This window comes from Salvia miltiorrhiza, chromosome 1, assembly GCF_028751815.1.
Source record: "Salvia miltiorrhiza cultivar Shanhuang (shh) chromosome 1, IMPLAD_Smil_shh, whole genome shotgun sequence".
NCBI lineage: Eukaryota > Viridiplantae > Streptophyta > Magnoliopsida > Lamiales > Lamiaceae > Salvia > Salvia miltiorrhiza.
The window spans coordinates 71,912,485-71,933,366 of NC_080387.1; the positions used below are offsets into that span (position 1 = coordinate 71,912,485).

Sequence of the window (20,882 nt, forward strand, 5' to 3'; positions counted from 1 at the left end):
TGAATGAATGGATGCTTTGAACTTTATAAGCATCACAGTTGTTGTTTGGTGTTTAATAAGATTGGGGGAGAGTATATGTAACATGTAAATGATATAGTAATAACAATTTATGTGTGTAAAGTAGATATGGTTCACTTATTTTATGTGTGTAAAGAATATATGGACTACATACAATTTTAGTAAAGTGTCAATTCTAATGGGACAAACAAAAAAGACAAGTGTGTCAATTCTAGTGGGACGGAGGGAATACTTCTTTCGTTTTTTTATTAAGTGTCTTGTTTCCTCAGGCGTCAAATTACGCATATGAATAAAATAAAAAATTTATGTTTGTAATAATCTTATTAATTATCATTTATAATGCATGTATATGTACAATTAATTATTATATTATAAATAATATTAAATAAGAATAAAATAATGAGATACTTATTAGCGAACAAAGAAAATATTAAAATAAAACACTTAATAAAAAACGGAAAGAGTATGCTGCATTACAGTGATATATTCTTCAAAATACAATGAATAGACTTGCCTTGAGAAATGTATTGAAGGTCGAATTAGTGTTCATGGGGTCATCTACAAGCTCGATATAGGCCCATTTTCTTATAAATGTCAAACACTTTCGACTTTAACATATTACTCTCTTCGTTTCGAAAGAATATTATGTTTAGTGGAAAAACAATGATGAGTCATATTGATAAAATTGTAAATAAGTGTAGAAATGAGTTGTGCATATTTTTATGTAACATACGAAAAAGAAAAATGAGTATATTATTCTGGGACAAAAGGAGTACTATATAATACATAGGCTTTGTTTTCAAATGTAGAGCTAGGTAACAGAAAATTAAAGTTAAATTTATACTCAAACAAGAATAATTAGGTTAATTCGAAACGACATCATTTAAGGGGTGTTTACTTTTCTAAATATATTAGTAAGGTATAGCGAACTAAATAAACAAATTGTAGGATAAAAACAAATCACACTTTCTTAGGGTAGTTGCACCTGCAATCTCTAAGATGAATTCATGATGGTTAAAATTTATGACTTTACTGGTTGAATTGATATAACATGGTTGAAATTTTATAGGTAGTAAAAATTATATTTTTCTAAATTTATCATAAATTTTCATAATAAAACTATAATGTTTTATGGCTAATTCGAAGTAAACTCATTTTAACCTTTGTTTATATAATAATCACTCCCTAAGGAAGAGCAATCCTAACTTTCTAGCACATATAACAGAACTATTATTTAAAAGGGTTACTGTCTACTGGCCTTAAAATAACAATTAATGCAAAATTATCATGATTTCAATATTTGGTCAAATTAAATATGACATAGCACAAACTTTCGTGTACTAACTTTCATATGTCATATCAAACACTTTTTAAGAACTAGTAGAAAGCACATAGGTCGTATGTGTAATTAATATTATTTTATTTGATAATTAATTATTTTTAAAAATTTATTAATTTATTATTTTTTATTGGATGAATATATTTATTTATAAGCCTTATCAGTAGCTATAGATATATATCACATAGATTTAGGTAATATCTAATGAATTAATATATTCTTATAAATATATAATATGTAAAATAATCTTAAAATAAAATATGTAATAGGGGTAAAATAAGCAATCCACATGTTGTGCCTAAGGCTCTTTTTATATTAGTATATAGATTTATATATTTTTGAAGAACTTATAAATCTTTTTAAATACTCTTCTAAATTGTTGATCCACACTTTTTTTGATAAATTAATAATATTAAATAAAGAAATTTAAAAATCGTATTATAGGGGTTTCAAACTCAAAACCTTTAACCTTAAACATTAACCTCTTACCGCTTGACCAACGCACACTTACTTATCCACATTTTGGTGTCAAGTTGTCCATTGGTACTAATGGGCCGCAAAAGTAGAAGTAAAACTGTTCAATAATTCCAAAACACTCTCTCTCTCTCTCTCTCATCCAAAGGCAATTCAACAAAGTTCATGCAACAATGATGTGGATTCTGAAATTATTTTTACGATAGTACTTTTTTTTATACAAATTTATCATAAAAAAATCTTTATAATTTAAAATTTTATTGTTTTATGTTATTTGAGGTGAAATGAAAAAATATTATCACACTAAATATATCTATTATTATGAAGTGGAGTAAAAAGAAGGATTGGGCAGCTCGGACTTCTTTTTCATGTTGATCAAGTAAAAATTGCCCAACATACAAAATACGTGAAAAGAACGTAATAGGGTGAATATATATATATATTTTTCATCCATCAAAGTGAACAAATCTTTATAAATTTATCAATTAATCATATGTACATCATTTTCATGTCGTGGAATTCGTAGTCTCTATTTTCAATTAGATAAACTCTGGTTCATGTACAATAACCATCAAACCATATAGAAAAGGTAAATCATACTTGAAAAAGTATATTACTATAACTTTTCAAAGTCGAAATTTCGTGCATGTAACCCAAACATAACATATAACAACGAAACATATTTCAATGGGTAAGAAACTTTTTCTTCAATTACTATGTCAGGCATTAAAATCATCACGAGGGAAACGAGAAACCATTATTGATAATCTTTTATCTTAAAAATAAAAACTCAAGACATAACATATATAGCACTCATTAATTATATTAGTAAGATTGAAGTCAATATTGGTTGCACATTAAGAATAATCACAATTTCCTCTTAAAAGCACACACAAGTTGTGACAATATTTGAATTTGTAAGATTGTTAAACTAGTTGTTGGTCTTGAATTACCAAAATACCCCTACCCAACACTCATATCTCATAGTAGAGCCGGTTTATATGACCACGTAACTGAAGCATGCCGGAATTCATACAATATACTCTGCACATATGATATCATGAATGACTCCAAATTCAATTTTTGTGACTTAAATTTAATTTGTAGCTGCATTCATGTACCTATCCTAATTCAAAATTAAACCATTTTTAGATAACTAGATTCCAAATTTGGCATCCTCCTTCAGACCACCAAACTACTAATCCTCAAGTCAACTGTGATGCACTAACCATGATATTCTATTAAATGCTGCACGATTTAATTTTTATTCCAATTTATGGGTGGAAAAAAAATATTATTTAATACTATGTTGACCTCAAAATGGGACTTTTTTGGCAGTTTGAGCAGTTGGAACAGCAATAAAATAAAATTCGCATGATTAATGAACCTGCCGTAAGCATATTTTGTAATTTTGTTGGTGATTAATGTAGGTTAATTATGCTTCGAATAAAAACTGTTTATATTGGAATATATGGTTGAATATTTATTTTAAAATTAGGTTGATTGTTTTTTTGGAGAAAATTAGGTTGATTGTTATTAACTTATTATTGGTGATTGTAGGTTATGCATGCTTGGGAATACAAACTGATTATATTGGAATATATTGACTATTTATTTTAAAATTAGGTGGAGTTTTTATTCAATTATGTATACGTTTCAATATATATGTTATTAATATTATGATCCTATCTTAGCAATCTGATCTATTTTACAGTAGATTTAATTACATCTCCAATACTTGTTCTAAATTGTGCTCTAGAAAATGAATATTTTAGTTTTTTTTTTTATAATCTTAATAGTATGTAAAGTTAATTAAATTAATGCCAAAAAGGAACCCCAGTCTAACAAACTTCTCCGACCCTAATAAATTTTGAGTCCTCTCACGTCAATATATATATATATAGGGAGAGGTTCAAGAAAGAACCATAAATAAAAGAAGACCGGAGAACCATTTTCAGCCATTCGATCATCAAGATCTACGGTGGATGCATCATCTTGTTGGATGAATGCAGATCCTGGGTTCGAATCCTGAAGGGAGCATTTTTTTTAATTTTTTTAGTGCATTAATTTTAACAGCGAATGCATTAATTTTTACAGTGGATGCATTAGATTTGATGGTTCTCCCGTTCTCACAAATAATGTAGTTCTCTCTAGAACCACACCATATATATATATATATATATATATATATATATATATTAAAATATAAATTAAGAATCATTTTCGGTTTTTAGATGGAAAAGATTTTTTTCATGCTTTCTACTAAATGAATTTATGACCGTAAGGGGGTGAGAATTCTATTTTTTCTAATTCATCATTTTCATAGCGAATTTATAATGTTTGATCGAGATATATTTTATAATTTTTGATTGATAAATTTATCATGAAAAAAATGAGGAATAATAGAATTTTCTCCCATTTGAATATCTTCCTTTTCCCTAATTTTCTACAAATTAAAGTACTGAATTCACCATTTCTTAATTATATATTCCTTCTTTTTCACCCCAATAAGGAATAATATTATCCCTCAATTTTTGGTGTGATAATATTATTCCTCATTGGAATGAAAAGGATGAATGAAAAAAATGATGAAATTCTCTTTTATTAAAAATGAAGGAAAAGAAAGATGATCATTTAAAGAGAGAATTTTGTATTATTTTTCACTTTCTCACGATAAATTTATCAATTAACGATAACACACCATATATATATATATATATATTATTTGTGGCCATACTTGGAGCTGTAATCATTTTCTATTATCCTATCAAGTTGGATTAACTTTAATTAAGTTAGATTAAAATGGAATAAACATGTTGTCATCGATTCATGAATGTGATCTTATACTATATCCTTACTATTTACATGTAACCTCATAGATGTAAGTACTATTGGATTAAATTCCGGATAAGAATGATATATAAAAGTGCCGGACACTAAATAAACACGTCGAACTCAAATTCCATTTGGGAATTATTTAAAAAAAATATATATATTTTTTATCTTGCTTAATATCTTGAATCTTAAAAAGTTGAGATTTAATTTGAAAAGACTAGCTAGTCACACGATGTATAGTGCAAAGTGACTACAAGAATTGAATTCGAAGAACATAAACCTTCTTATTGATTGGACTAGAAAGCTTTGTTATCAATGAATTATGCGAAATTGTCACGTCCAAGCATTATATTCATTTCATGTGCCATAAATAATGATTTGGAAATACTAATAGATTTTAAACTCTAATATCTCTCATATGTTCCACACTGCGAATGAGGCCGCGCATAGTCTGGCGCAGCATGCGCGTAGCATTGAGCATAAGAAACTAGGTAGGTTTGGACGAGTGCTTAGCCTCGTTGGTTGAAGGTCATTGTATGCAATGATCTTGATAATATTAATTACACACCTTCCGTCTAAAAAAAATTGTAGTATTGTCGTTATTGGGAAATTTAAATTTGTAATTTTTTTGTACTTTTGTATATTTTGCTACTAAGATGTGTTAATTAAACAATTACACTACTGATTTGTGCCTCCAATAATACATTATTACATAATATATACTCCTTCCGTCCCACTATAAGTGAGACTCTTTCTATTTTGGTTGTCCCGCCATAAGTGAGACTCTTTTCTTTTTGGGTAAAATTTTTACCCTTTCACACCTTTTCACTTTTTCACATACTCATAAAATACACATTTCTTAATTATCATGTCCAAAAAAAGGGTCTCATTTATAGTGGAACGGAGAGAGTAATATATTTACGTACAAAAGACAATTTCCCACTTTGAAGAGTTGGGGGGTGGGCAGTTAAAATTTCAATTTTAGAGGCAACTCAAGTTAAATTGGTTTTGTTTTTGAACTATGGTAAATAAAAAGTTTCCAAATGCATGAAAACAAGAATTCAGAACATCTCATCTCACTACGACGACAGATTCATGAATATTTATTATTGATAATGTTGTGCTATATATTCTTGCTTCTTTTTAATCGATTAAGCATAAAATAGCAAGTTTTAATTAGGGAAAATGCATTGAACAGCATCTGGTATGAGGTTCCACATTGAAGAAATGTTGAAATAATGAGGAAGAAGAATTATGAGAGACAATAGCTATGAAATGGTGTCATATCAAAAGAAATCTTTCGAAGCTTGATATGATAATTGATAAGAAAACTATATGCAAATTTGATTCCACTTTATCCGACAAGTATATGTCTTGTGCTTTGTAGACTCACACACACACCACACGCACTCTACGTGACACTTACTTAATATTCCAAAGTCTAATGTTGCTTAGATTTTAGTGGTACTGTTGTCGGTATTGCTGGCAAAATCGGCTTAGCGCGTTCGAATTTAGAGTTGGGTTGAGTTCGATAAAGAAAAATAAAGGTTTACGTGCATAAAAAACCCGTCCAATCAGCTCGTTGGGTCGATTGGGCTCCGAGATTATAGTATCATTTTATTTTCTATCTAATTATTTTATTATCGTTCCGACTTCTTTATATTCTCTTCATACTTCCTGTAAAATCATTTATTCATCTCAAAGAATTGATTTGTTCAAGGAAGATTCAAATGTAATTGATGTTGAATATATCGTAAAATCATTTCTTCATCTCAAAGAATCAAATTGTTCAAGGAAAATTCAATGTAATTGATGTTGAATAATATGTCGAGTGATGTTGATATTTACTAATTTATTATTAGGATTTTAAATTTGTTTAAATATTTTGAATTGTTATCTAATGATACTAATATATGCAAGAGAGAAATATTGGAACTTTAATTTTATTGCTTAACTTCTCTAGAGAAGTTTTCTCCAATTCATTCTTTCGACACCATTTTGTATCAAACCAAACTACTAATTAAACTTATTTGTTAATAGAGAAAGTCTTCATCGCTTCAATCTTTTCGAAGCAACAATTTTGTATCAATTATTAACCAAATTAACTAATAACTAATACTATAAATTTTCAAATATTTTAGTAAATTGTATATTACTCGCATACTCAAAAATTAAACTAAAAGTGTATGGATAATTCACTAATGTCGCAATGCTATGTCTTTTTGGGTTGAGGGGACATAGATTTTACAAGATCGTGATGAACTTGAATCTGAAATATTTAACTATACACATTAATTACTCTATCTCAAGATCAACGCAAACACATCACAATACTATGTACTACATCCGTCACACTTTAATAGGCTCGTTTTTCTTTTTGAGATGTCTCACTAGAATAGATTCGTTTTTATTTTGAGTAAAAAGAAAGTATTTATTTGTAAGCAAAAGACAACACGAACTAATTATCCATTTAAACACACCTACACCCAAGTGCCAGATATAGAAAATATTTACATTATAATTAATGGAACAAGCCAATTTTTTTAATATAAAACTTAGGAAAAATATGAAAGGCTATACTATAATCAAACGCTCAAAACTAGATAACGGCGGAGAAGGGCTTTGTGGAAGGGCCCAAATTAGTGGAATTTTTGGCTAAATATTCATAAAAAACCATCAATGAATTGGCCCAATAAGCCCAATAATACTAGGTTTTTTTTTTTTTTTTTTTTTTTTTTTTTTTTTTTTTTAAAGAAGGCCCAATAATACTAGTTAATTTGGAGACCATCCATATCATGATTAGCAGGCAATTAGTTTGTATATATACAATTAGTTTGTATATATACAAACTATTAACTCTAATTAAATACTCCCCCCCTCCCACGAATCTTGACCCGTTAATTATTACCTTATTTGAAAATGTGTCAAAATTCGTGGGACAGAGGGAGTACCACATTGTAATAAATAAAAATTAATGACACTTTTTCGAAATTTCATACACTATAAGTCTATAATGGTACCCCACTCTCATATTTCATTAATATTAAACAAATTATATAATATTCTTCAAATTTATATGTAGTTATTTTATTTTGCTTCTATTTATTATTCCACCTCACATTCACAAACATATAAAAAAAAGGTTTTTAGATGCTTCAAATTAAAAAGCACTAAAAGAAGGCTAATCCCATTTGAAACTAATTGAAATTTAAAATCCTCTATAAACCCTGAGAAGAAAGGGCCTAATCCATATCCTAATCTCAGTCTTCAAGTATGATATTGGTATTGATTTTGATGTTGTAGGGAAGGACGCAAGCAATTTCCGCGTGTTTAAACAATTTGAGCACGCAAACTTCCAAGCTCGGAGATACTCAATTTTTATCTGCTTTCTCGCTCTAGATCTCGCTTTCTCTCTCTCTCTCTCTCTTTCGTTTTCCCCAAATTCAGCAGCTTCGGCTTTTTTGGAATTGTCGTAGAAATTATGTCCGACGCTTTGATCAACGGCCTCGCCGGTGCCGGCGGTGGAATTATCGCTCAGCTCATTACGTATCCTCTCCAAACGGTAAGGTTTTTTGGGTTTTCATTTCATAACCTTCCTTGTTACTGGCACATTTCTTTGATTCACTTTAAATTTAAGCTTTTGGTTGAGGTATTGGATATGGTGAAGTGAGTATGTTGATGATCCTTCGTTTTGTTAGGTAAATACTCGGCAGCAAACAGAGAGGGATCCGAAGAAGGAGAGGAGGAAAATTGGGACTTTGGAGCAAATGTATCAGGTCCTCTCTCCTCCGGCCCAGTTTCATGCTATTGACCTTCTCAATCGAGTGCATAATGGAACCTTGTGATCATATGCAGGTCGTAAAGCAAGAAGGGTGGGATCGGCTGTATGGAGGATTAGCTCCGTCTCTCGTCGGCACTGCTACGTCTCAGGTCAGCCTTTTTTTTTTTTTTTCAGCTTATCCTTTTTCGTTGGTTCAATTGCTTGTATTTTTGGCGTGATCATGTCTAGCTTTTCTAATTTTTTTGTTTTTAATTGTTAGTACAGAATAGACGTAGAAAAGGAGCTAATTTTCTTGCATATCTTGAAGAGAATTATATTTGATTAACTTTGGGAAATTAGTTATTTATTTACCGTTCATGGAAATTAGGTATTATTGAAACTGAAAGGGCTGCAAATTGTTGATTTGGGCCTTGTTTGTAGAGTATTAAATGTATAACTTATATCAGTTGCCAACCTATGATGCAGCGTTAAAGCGATATTTAAAGATCTACGAAAAGTCTAAAATATAAGTATATTGTTGGGTGAATGTGGTCCCGGTCATTGAATGGTGTGCCGTCGGCATCTGCATCTTATTGTAATGGAGTATGGTATTTATTTATGGCTGTTGCTAGGCAAAATGGAATAAAGAATAATTCTTCTGCCTCGAAAAATCAAACTGAAGATATTATCTAACCACTATTCTAAAGATTAGAGATGAGTTTCTTTTTTTAAAGGTCTTCTCAAAAAAAAAAAAAAACTTTTTTTTAAAGGTCGGATAAAGGTTAATGAGATTGTCCGAATATTTTAGGATTAGGTGGAAACATATGTTTTGTGCTTTCTTTCATTTGCCCCTCTTTTATAGATGGAGAGTGAACAGTATATTTCTGGAATAAAATCTATGATATGCTGTTATTGCTGAATGCATATGGCAAACAGGCAAAGGCCTTACACGAGACAACAAACACATTATTGAGACCATAATTTACTCCACTCAAAATGACCATCCACATTTGTCCAATTAATTAATTAGTGCACTATAGGTGAAATGATTTAACAATAATTTTCTGGATATTGTTGTCAGGGATACACGCACCATTTTCTCACTCTAACAAGTACTCCCTCCGTCCCACTCTAATAGGCTCACTTCTTTTGGGCATGAAGATTAAGAAACTTATTTTTTAGGAGAAAGTGATATGGTCCAAAGCAATTAAGTACATTTTTTTACTCAAAATGGGAAATGGGCCTATTCTAGTGGGACGTCCCAAAAGGGAAAACAAGCCTATTAGAATGGGACGGAGGGAGTAACAAGTAACAAGTGCCTTGTTCTCCTCAGTTCTGAGCACTGAGCCCTAGGGTTAAATGGTAGAATATACAATTTTTTTAAGTAAATAAAGAAATTTTAAAGACCACGTGAGGGAAGGCTCAAACCCAAGACCTCGAGTCTTAGCATTAACCTTCTACCACTAGACCAACACATGCACACAGAAGAATATACAATTAACATTAACTAGAGTGGACCAAGCATGAAATTGTCATTATCAGTTTATTGGATACGTCTTATGACAAATGATATTATTGGGTTAAAGCAATATATGTGGTTTGAATAATATCCATAGTAATTAAAAGTGAGAATGGACTACGTGCACAAATCCTGACAAATTGTTATCATAAATCTTTGTATGTGCAATTCTTGTGAATAATAAAAAGTATAATAGATAATAGATTCCACCAAATTGTGACATACTAGATGTGGTATAAGTTCATGTTTTCTGTTTTTGTCAGATGTCCTTGATAGCTATGAGTATAAAATTTGGAATCAAGATGTCTGGTTCTTATGTAATTGCTACTCTTATTTTACAGGGTGTTTACTATTATTTCTATCAAATATTCAGGAACAAGGCCGAGGTTGCTGCTCTTGAACGAAAGAGGAAAGGTTTTGGTGATGGATCAGTTGGAATGCTCTCATCGCTTGTGGTTGCTGCTATGGCTGGGTAATATACTCTTCCCTGGAGTACTTGTTACGCATAGTTAGTTAGTATTTCCCGTTACTTGCAAAGACTGTATCTCCTCATTGCCCCCTTGATTTGACTTTCTTAAACCATAAAAGGTCTCATGTGTACATTTGTGAATGTAATCATGGAAAATACATTGGGAAATCTAAGAAGCCATCAGTTCAATAAAAAAATTACTGGGCTTCCATAATGGCACAATGATAATTTCCTTGGTAGGCGGCCAACACTGAACTATATCTTCTGGTCTAACTTTGAGGTTTTCTAACTCATCAAGCTGTGATGCTTTTGAAGCAATGGTAAAAACGTAATCAATCAATTGTGTATTCCAAGTGTTTATATGTTTTCATTCAGCTATATATTTCTGCAGTTATTATTGTAAAGGATTAATCGTGTGTATGCTATCAGTCTGACTCTGACCATGAGTTATTGATTTGTTTAGCTGTTTGGGTCTGAAGATACGTGATAGATGTACTATGTTTTCTTATATGTAAAAAATAAATATTTTTTAATTTATCTTTTTTAACATGAACATGGATTCTTCTCCAGGCACTATCCCGTTTTACATTTGTATGCAAAAAATCAGATCAACGTCATACAATTTTATCCTTATTGTATTTGGAAGTAGATTCCATTTTGCAGAAGGTGACAGATGACCTTATAAACTTTTCCTCCTCAACAGGTGTGTGAATGTGCTGCTGACAAATCCTATTTGGGTGGTCGTGACTCGCATGCAGGTCTTGATTCATCCTACCTTTTTGCTATGCATTAACTGTTTGAATTGTGCTCAAAATGGTTGGTTTATTTTTCAGATTTCAGTGCTTCATATTTTGTAGTTCATGTTCCTAATTTTATTTTAGGCCTAATTTGTATGAGTAGAAGCAAGAGTGGAGTTTGAAATCTAGTTAGATCTTTTTGTGAATGGTTCTGTTTCTGCAGCTCTTTTCTGCACACTGCTGCTGCACTGGATTCTATGTGCAGTTGCAGCCAATTGGTCAAAAACCCTCCCTGAATCTATTGTGTGTTAGTTGTTCCATTTATAGAATATTAATTTGGAGTGTGCTGGTAATACTAGAGATACTAACCATGTCAATGCAGTTTGGTTCAGAAATGAGCATATGGTAATTTATATATAAGGCTCTTTTGCATGTTCTATATCTATACTGTATGCTGAAGTACATACCTCTGTTATACAATTGAAGATGAATTGATCAACTACTAATTAGGTTTTGAGAAGAAGCTACTTTTGTTTTTGCTAGGCATATATCTTTAGCTTATTCTTGGTAAAAATTGCAGACACACACAAAGAAAAGCCAACCAAATCGTACGGGTTTGCTGTCTTCTGATGATATAATTCCTTCTGCAGTGGAACCTCCTCCATTTGGTACGACACTTGCGGTATGTACACAGTTTCTATTTGTTTATTAGAATACTAGAAAATAATATTTGACATATATAAAGTGTTTTACTCAGTATGACTCATTCACATATATGAAGTGTTCACTCAGTACAACCATTCACTCATGTGCTTCCCAGACTTATACTTGTATCTTTATTGAAGAATGCTTGAAAATTATTTAGGTCCTCATTTGTTAGGTCAGGTGAGCCATAAAGCCTTGGTGTTTTAATCTACTTTCCTTTGGCTTGGACTGTAAATTTTTCTGTGGTGGATTCTATGAACCCAAATAGGTAGATTTGATATGTATTCTATTGTTTCTTATATGTTTCTTTACCCTTTTTTGTGACTGTTGTGGTTTGACCAAGAACTTTTTAGTATGCGGTTTAACAAAAATTGCTGCCCTGTCTTACTACGTCTCTTATATCCTCACTTCCTCAATGCCCTTCGAAGTTTGGTGACCTTATTAGGTTTAGCATTTTTTTGCCTCCCTAAGTTTATTATTAGTATGATCTGAAAATGGTGCTTCCATTTTTCTTTGACTTCAAATATATTTTGACTTGATCTCTTGCACTTTACTCGAATTTCTTTTCGGCTTCATGAGTATGTTCTTATCCTCAGATTCAAGAAGTTTATGGTGAAGGGGGAGTCTTGGGATTTTGGAGAGGTGTTTTCCCCACACTGATAATGGTATGTGCAAAATTACTCTAGTTGCTATTGCTTTTTTATTTATTAATGATCCTTGATGTTGTCGCAGGTAAGCAATCCTTCAATACAGTTTATGCTGTATGAGACTCTCCTGAAGAGGCTGAAGAAGCGACGGCTTTCAAGCAGTAAGGGTAACAGTAATGTAACTGCCTTGGAGGTAATTTTTTTTAGGGGTAATAGCCGCTAAATCCATGAGAAATTTTCATTTTCTGGTTTATATCATGACCCCTAATTTTGGCGGCTAAATACACCAATTTTTAATTGGTTCTGATTTTTCCCTCGATTTAGAAATCCGGCGAAATCTAAACTGACGTGGACGCCGGAATGCCAACGTGGCAGCCGGAATAACCACGTCACACACACACACACACACTCCCCACTCTCTCTCTCACACACCCCACTTTCTCTCTCTCTTACACGTCACCACTCTCTCACAGCTTCACAACTCTCTCTCATCTCTCGGCTCCGCCGCCCTCCGCCTTGACCGCCACCACAGCTCCGGCCGGTAGCTTCGCTGGCCCAGAGCCTTCGCCTCTGCTCTCTCTTGCTCATCTCCTCCGCCTCAAACAGATCGAGCTTGAGCTTCCGCCTCTGCTTCTCTCTCTCGCTTATCTCCCCCCTACGCCGCCCTCCACAACCTCCAAATTCATTCCACAACACCAAATTCACAATTCTCTCAAACGGCGACGTCGAATCAGAATGGGAGGGGGGTCGAGCCCTGTTGTGAACAAGAATTCAGAGAGAGATAAGCTCTGGTGCAGGGCGTCGAATTCTCCGGAAGAGCGGCATTTCCCGTCGAACTGATGGGGGGAAATTAGGGCTCACCCTTTTGCCTCGATTGTGGGAGAGTGAGGTGCAGAGACGAGGATGTGAGATGGGCTGAAGCAGCGGCCGTTTGCCATTCTTCAGGTTGCAGCGGCGGGATTTCGTAGGGAGAGGGGTGGCCGGGAAAGAGAGAGGAGGGGGCAGCGCTGTGCTTGGCGGCATGGACCAGTCGCCGGAGGAAGGGCGTTGGTCTAGTCGGCGACGGAGACGGTCGAAAAATGGTGGTGGCGCCGGGGTGGAGAAGGAGGAGGGTTTGCGCAGGGGGTGGGGGAAGGGGAGGGGGTGACGTGGCTAGATTAGGGGATATAATTAATAATTTTATTCTTAATTAAATATAAACTAATTTTAATTAATAATGAAACGACGTCGTTTTGTCTAAGTACTTGCCACGTCAGTTTCGATTTCGCCGGAGTCCTTTGCCGTGGGAAAAATTAGAACCAATTAAAAATTGGTGTATTTAGCCGCCAAAATTAGGGGTCATGATATAAACCAGAAAATGAAAATTTCTCATGGATTTACCGGCTATTACCCCTTTTTTTTAATACTTCATCGTCTGGATTTTCATATATTATTGTGCTATTGGTTTCTTAGAGATTACTACGTCATTGTGGTTAGATATTTTTGCTGGGAGCTTTGGCAAAACTTGGAGCTACAGTTGTGACATATCCTCTTCTGGTTGTCAAGGTAACACTTAAATTCTTATTTAGTGATTGCAGAATTTCTATATGATCAGCCTATTCAATATATTGGCTTCACTTGAAATATGTTACCAGATAGTCAGTATATTTGTTTCTGTTGTGAAGATGTAGTATGGAATTTTATTTTTGCAAATTGTCGACATGTTCGTTATAGTCTATAGTGTACATAAATTCGAGCCAAGTTTGATGTATCGTGGCTGTTTCCTTGGGATATTTAATGTTCACTTGAGGTCTCTCTTCCCGCAGTCACGGCTTCAAGCAAAGCAAATGGTTGCAGATAAAAGGCATCAATACAGAGGTTTGTATTTGTAGCTGCATTCTGAACTCCCCAAATACGTAACTTTTTATTTCGTAGCTTACATCAGAAACATACAACTACAAGTCTACAAGCATAAGCATAGATTAATTTCATTTTTCAATGAACTTGGATGTGACGAGTAGGAGCTGTATTTCACAATGTGCAGGCACCTTGGATGCTATCGCGAAGATGATACGCTATGAAGGTTGCTACGGTTTCTACAAGGGCATGAGCACGAAAATCGTACAAAGTGTGCTTGCAGCTGCTGTTCTTTTCATGGTGAAGGAAGAACTCGTCAAGGGTAGCAGATGGTTGTTAACAAAGGGCGTCGTCGATCCAGTAAAATCGAAGCCACGGTGATGTGCTCCGGTGTTGGGAGGCGACTGCCGCCGGAGAAACTACTGCTGGAATCCCAAACTGGATACGTTATAATAAAAAAAGAAATTATCATTGTGTTGTAGCAGTTTAGCTTGCTGCTGCATTAGTTCAAGTGTACACTAGTTCGCCATGTCTGTACGGTGCAAAGAAAAATTGATGTTTAAATTAGTCACATATTATCGATTATTTGTGTTACTATTGAAAAATGTAACGTTTTGAATATATTTACACGTCCAGAGTCTATATACGTCCAGACTCCATAGTCCCCAAGGGGACACCAAGCGGTGCGACCTCCTGTGTGTGAACAGTGAGGTCCCGGGTTCAAACCCCACTGCTCCCCCTTCCCAACTCCCCCAAGTAAAAAAAAAATACAGACTCCATGAACTTTAAAATAATAAGAAATGCTTTTTGACCATACTTTATATTTATACATGGGTTAATGATGATTTTTACTCATTCTCAAAAGAAAAAATATAAAATACATACTCCCACCGTTCCTCAAATAACTTTTTCACTTTTATTCTGAATCGTACATCAAATAACTTCCTTTTTTTATTTTAGGACACTACTCACCACTTATAATATTTTATGTACACTTATTTTTCATATTTTCATCCATCTCAATACTAATTATAACATTTTTTTAACTACTTACGATACAATTCAAGCTTTTATCTCAGCGTTCTATATTTTTTGAATCGCAAATTTTGTTTGACATGTTCGATCAATGTGAGTCAAACATGTCAAGTAATTAGCGGTAAAATGCACTAATGCTCGACATAGAGTAAAAAATATTTTAAATAGGTATAATTTATATATATAGAAAAATATAAATATTCTTTAAATTTTCTTTTAAAATAGGTAGATACCATTTTCACCCTCTTCCTAAATTACATAAATCAAGCATCCCTACTTCGGAAAATTTCAATAAAGTACTAATATAGCACATTATCTATGCTATATTCATTGCTTTTATTTCACTCACTACCATCCATATTAAAAAAATAATTACAAATTTATTATTTTATTCTCTAACTCAGAAACTCCAAACTAAAAATATTTTTGTTATAATTTAATTAAGTTTTAAACTTTACTATATACTCCAAATTAATGAAAAATTAATTTGGAATTTGGTCAAAACTCATGCAAATTGCGAAGCCCATTTCGATCCGTAACGGGTCGACCCGAATAAAAAGCCCAAGAGTCCAGCTACGACAGTAATTTATATGTCGTCTCTTTCTTCTTCCAGTCATACTGTAACTGTAGAATCAATTCATTTTCAGACAATAACCCTAGAATCGAGACATCGGAGATAATGCAGGAGAAGAAAGTGGAAAAGCCAGCCAACAAGAACCCTAAAAAGGCCAATCTGCTCGATCACAATTCCATCAAGCACATTCTCGATGAGTCTGTCACTGAGGTTTACGGTTTCTCACGCATTTTCATGATCAATTTTTGTGCTTTTATTGAAATTTTGGATTTTGGATTTTTGTCATTTGTTTAATTTCATCGGCTTGAATGGTTTGATTCGAAATTGACTTGGATTTGACTGGTTCATCTTATCTCGGCTGTAGATCGTGACGAGCAAAGGGTATCCTGAAGATGTTAGGATGAGTAACATTCGGTTGCTGATTGGGGCGATCATCATTGTTATTGCGATCTTCGCGCAGTTTTACAACAAGAAGTTCCCCGAGAACCAGAACTTCCTCATCGGCTGCATCGTTTTATATCCTTTCTCATTTGCCTGATTTGTTAAGTTCTATTTTTTGGGGGAGGAGTGGGGATTGAGATCGATTTTCCTTTTTTCTGTTTCATTTCTTTTGCTGATTGTCTTTGTTAGATTGGTCTGGTTGATAATTGAAGAGAGCATTTCTATAATGATTGAGAGGGGAAAAACCAATGTTTTGTAAAGTGACTCACTGCATGGATTATTTTTTCTTTACTCTTTCTCTAAAGCATGTTATGGATAGCAAAAAATGAAAAACTCCGCTGGAAAATTGTGCCTTTGCATTTAAATATCTAATTCATCAAAGAGGATGAAGAATTAATTACTATGGTGATACCGTACATGCTTTTGGGATGTGTAAGATGTTAGTATTATTTTATCATTTGAGGATTTATTTATCTCTGTTAGAGAACTGTATTGTTTATTTGATCCTTGACGCTGGCAAGTATGTTTTGTTCAATGGGATATTACAACTGATTATAAACATGAAGGAAAAGAATGCCATTCTATTCACCTATCCTCCACCTGTAAGTTCTGATTTTTCTCTTTGATGAACTTTGTGTGCTTATTTTCGGTTTTCTTTTTATTCTATGGGGTTTGAAGTACCACACAACAATTATTAGTTTTCCAGATTTTACTTTTTTTTTTTCTTAATTAGTATTTTGTTGAATACCTGACATATGTTGTGGGTTATGTTTGTCTTTGGGTATCTCAATGTGTGTATTCTTGTTTGAACATATTATGTTCGGCCTGCTAGCCCCCTTAGCACTAGTTGCTGCTGCATGTAGAAAGCATGTTTCTCATATGGAATTGGTATCCATAATTGCCCCATGCTCTGATCTTTTCATCATTTATTTTTTTATTGTTGAAATCATGTATACAAGTATGATGAAAATTTAACTCGTAACTCTTTAGCACGATTGTCAAGGTGAATATGATCTTTCTTGTTCCTTCTTCTAAAATGTGGTGAACTAGGAGAGAAACCCTTCTATCTGCATCAGTAAAAATACTTAATTTATTCTAACTGCTAAATTAGCACTTAAATTGGGTGTTGGTATTTCTGTAGTTGCTGGGGAATCTGAGATATGATTTGAGTCTGATTGATTAGGATTTAAAATGCTACAGACAATTTCCTTGTAGTCAACCTTATCAAAATTAGGAAGATAAAATGTCATAATCAATTACCAAACTCTCTTGGCGAGTTTGAAATGAAAAGGATAACCAGGCAAACAAAGCGGTATGTTGTTTTGAGTGTTGAATGTGTGAGAATGGCCTTTGGTCGGCTAACTTGTGCGATCCGCTGTTTTCATTACACTTCTCCTTTTTTATATTCTTTTCTATTTAACTGGAAATTGACCTTTGAGTTTAGTGTAGATGATTGGTAAATTATGTTTCTATTGTATGAAAATAATTTTAGATCTTCATGTGTTTTCGAGTCTTTTAAAATAAAATAAAACCATTTTGATTGGCTAGCTTGTGAGAACCGCTGTTTTCATTACACATCTCTTTTCCGTTGTCCTGGAAATCACCCTTGAAGTTAATGTAGATGATTGGAAATTATGTTTATTATATGAAAATAGTTGTGTTACTATCCAGATAACAGGTTTGCATAGTAAACTGATGTGTACTTTAGATCATGTATTAGCTGACATGGGTTGCATATTTTGCTATAAATCTTTGTTAGGATTAGTATCTTGACATTGCTTCTTCTCCACTGTTACATGATATAAATAACTTAGCCTTGTCTAAATAGTTTACATGTGTTTTGCTTGGATAGTTATTCATCTTATATTTTTTCGTGCTACTTTTAAGTTACACCATCCTATTGAGGTCCAAGTCCCTCTTAGACTCGAAAGGTGCGATGTTAATATGTTTGGGAGCTCAAGATGATGTCGTTTCTGGGGCCCCTTTTTACCTTTTTCTGCTACAAAAAAACAAGCTAAGATAAAGTATTCAGAGAAGTTGTTGAGGCTTTCAGTTATTGGAGTTGTCTTCGGGGGCGTTTACTTTTGAGGATTAGCCTAGATAGATAAAAATAGTAAAGTTAATCCCTTGTTTACTAAGATGGATTGGAACTTTGGGATATCCCAAGGCCCTTGCTAATTTCTATCATTTGAGCCAGTTTTGCTTGATTCATATCCCATTGGAAGGGTGGGATTGGAGAAATCCTAATCTTGAGGATAAATATACTCAATCATGTATCTTATCAATCATGCATAGACCATAGTAAACGTCCCCTTAGTTGTTTATGGTAATCCATATAGTTTAGGAAATGTCGTTAGTTTGCTTCTTTTCACTTCTTTTATTTTTATCCTGATTGCATGTTTATGTTAAAGAATGTCTTTCTTCTCATTCTGTGTTTCTTGTGTCAAAAAGCAGCCCGGAAAATATGAGGTGTCAGCAAGTCTCTCATGAACATTCAGTGAATATTAGTAACACTATGTATTAGCCTATTTTTTTCATTTGAGCCGAGTTTTAGTTAATTATTATGTATTGCAAGATAAAGGAAAAACAGTTAGCATGGTGATAACCTCATGTCTACCAAGTTAGTTCCTGATGCGTAGTCTTCCATAAAGATATCATTCTCAGTAAACAGAGTCTTATTCTAATCGGTGAAGGAATTGGTTAGATTTGTTTTTTAAGATATATATCTTGTAGGGTGTCTGTAGTAACCAGGTTGAGATAATAAACTTGTATAAGAAGCTTAGTGTAGGACCTTTTCGAAAGCAACTCTTTGTATGTGTTTCACCCTGCAAGCATTGCACAATCAAATTCTTATTTTAGAATTATGTTAAGAAGAAAAGATTTTTAAACCATGATTATTTACTTGATCATGGTTAGAATTATGTATATCACTAGTAGCATTTTATTTTGTATATATAGAGAAACTGAAATATATCTGCTGTACTGTTTCAACAGGATTCTTTCAACTCTACCGGGTTAGTAATAACGTCTAAGATGCCAAGATTCTCGGACATGTATACACTTATCATAGCCAGCGCCGACCCCCAGTCAATATCTGCAAGGCCACCAGTTGAATTCACCAAGAGCGTTACTAAGTGGTAATCTCTTGACTTTCCCCAGCCATAAACGAACACATTCTCGGTGCTAATTTTGTTTGTATACTTTTGTAGGTTCACTAAGGATGGAGTTTTGGTGGAGGGCATTTTCTGGAAGGACGTCGAGGGGCTTATAAATGAATATGCCAAAGAATCTAGAAAGACCAAATAAATTTCAACTTGTAATATATACCAGTGGATCTCGTTGCTAGAAAAGTACACGCGAACTAGTTTACTTGGCAGAGACGACAGTAATCGAAAGTGAGTTCTCTCCTTAAATAGATTTTGTGTTAAAAATATTGAATGATTCGCTGATATAACTCTGATCGAATTAGTATAACTGATGATGGGCAAATTCTATGCTTTAGACTTTATATCCTGCAGTTTCCATGATGATTCTTGTTTTATGTTTTTATTTCATTTTTTTGTGGGCTATTTTTTGTACTTGGCTTCTTTTCAGTTGCTCCTTTTTAGGTTTATTTTATGTAAATATTTTTGTATGAGTTGTTTTTAAGTTGAGAAATCATAATTTGGGGTACCAACTTGCAAGTTTGGCATCATTCTATGTATGCTGTTTACATTGCTTATTTTATACTCCTATAATTTTTTTTATTTATACTCCTATAATTAGATTGCTTAATCTTTGAATGTATGTATCACAAGGTATAACTGAGGCAACTCTTTAAATTGGGGGATTTATATTATAGGATTAATAATTTTTAATTTTACAGATTTTTGCAAATTAAACATAATTTGTAATAATGTTTCATTTCTTCGATTTAGCAGATAAATAAATGGTTATATGGTCGAAGATAAGCGGATAAATATACTTACAAAGTTGAAAGGATCTATTTGAATATAATTGACTTGTAAAATGGAAATGAATATAAAATCCCTAATTCTTATCTATACATTCACTCCTCGTTTCATTGAAACTTCTCATAGAAAATGTCGTGATCATTATATTGGTAATCTATATATAATATAAAAGACCAGTTCAACGGTAATATTTTCCCGGCAATTCTTTTTACAGTTTTTTTCTTCCACAATTTTCGATCTATTTAAAAAAATGTGTGCTCTATTCTTATCAATAGGTAGTTTCTTCTTTCTCAAAATCTAATTTCTCCATGATCCGTAAATGGCACACTTTTCTTTACCAATCAGTTTTCTCTTTCTCTTCCAAATCAAGTTTCTTCGGAAAAGAAAAGGATAAGTTCACAGTTAAAACAACAACCTCTAATTATATTCCCTCTAATTATATTCTAGACAAAAGACAGCAAAAAAGATACACACAAAAATAAAAACTCAGCCGAATTAAGAAGAGAGAAGTATTAGGGATGAAGAGCTCGACGCCAAATT

At 33.1% G+C, this 20,882-nt stretch overlaps 2 protein-coding genes across 2 annotated transcripts; both read left to right on the plus strand.

Annotated features, from left to right (window-relative positions):
* Positions 1–7,724: 7,724 nt before the first annotated feature.
* Positions 7,725–14,968, plus strand: LOC131005842 (peroxisomal nicotinamide adenine dinucleotide carrier). Its single transcript, XM_057932943.1, has 11 exons — positions 7,725–8,228; positions 8,365–8,442; positions 8,522–8,596; positions 10,287–10,417; positions 11,118–11,172; positions 11,732–11,833; positions 12,453–12,521; positions 12,589–12,696; positions 13,980–14,048; positions 14,309–14,360; positions 14,527–14,968. Exons 1-11 carry the CDS (start codon positions 8,148–8,150, stop codon positions 14,718–14,720), a joined length of 1,014 nt encoding a protein of 337 aa, XP_057788926.1. The 5' UTR covers positions 7,725–8,147; the 3' UTR covers positions 14,721–14,968.
* A 1,012-nt stretch (positions 14,969–15,980) lies between these two features.
* On the plus strand, positions 15,981–19,897 carry LOC131005843 (signal peptidase complex subunit 2). Its single transcript, XM_057932944.1, has 5 exons — positions 15,981–16,158; positions 16,313–16,464; positions 16,910–16,991; positions 19,384–19,526; positions 19,599–19,897. The coding sequence occupies exons 1-5, from the start codon at positions 16,054–16,056 to the stop codon at positions 19,693–19,695; spliced, it is 579 nt and encodes a 192-aa protein (XP_057788927.1). The 5' UTR covers positions 15,981–16,053; the 3' UTR covers positions 19,696–19,897.
* The last annotated feature ends 985 nt before the right edge of the window (positions 19,898–20,882 follow it).

Coding starts and splice junctions, on each gene's coding strand:
- LOC131005843 (XM_057932944.1), top strand. CDS start 16,054: ATGCAGGAGAAGAAAGTGGAAAAGCCAGCCAACAAGAACCCTAAAAAG. Junction 16,159..16,312: donor TCGATGAGTCTGTCACTGAG/GTTTACGGTTTC, acceptor TCTCGGCTGTAG/ATCGTGACGAGCAAAGGGTA. Junction 16,465..16,909: donor CTCATCGGCTGCATCGTTTT/ATATCCTTTCTC, acceptor TGACGCTGGCAA/GTATGTTTTGTTCAATGGGA.
- LOC131005842 (XM_057932943.1), top strand. CDS start 8,148: ATGTCCGACGCTTTGATCAACGGCCTCGCCGGTGCCGGCGGTGGAATT. Junction 10,418..11,117: donor GTGGTTGCTGCTATGGCTGG/GTAATATACTCT, acceptor CCTCCTCAACAG/GTGTGTGAATGTGCTGCTGA. Junction 12,697..13,979: donor GTAATGTAACTGCCTTGGAG/GTAATTTTTTTT, acceptor CATTGTGGTTAG/ATATTTTTGCTGGGAGCTTT.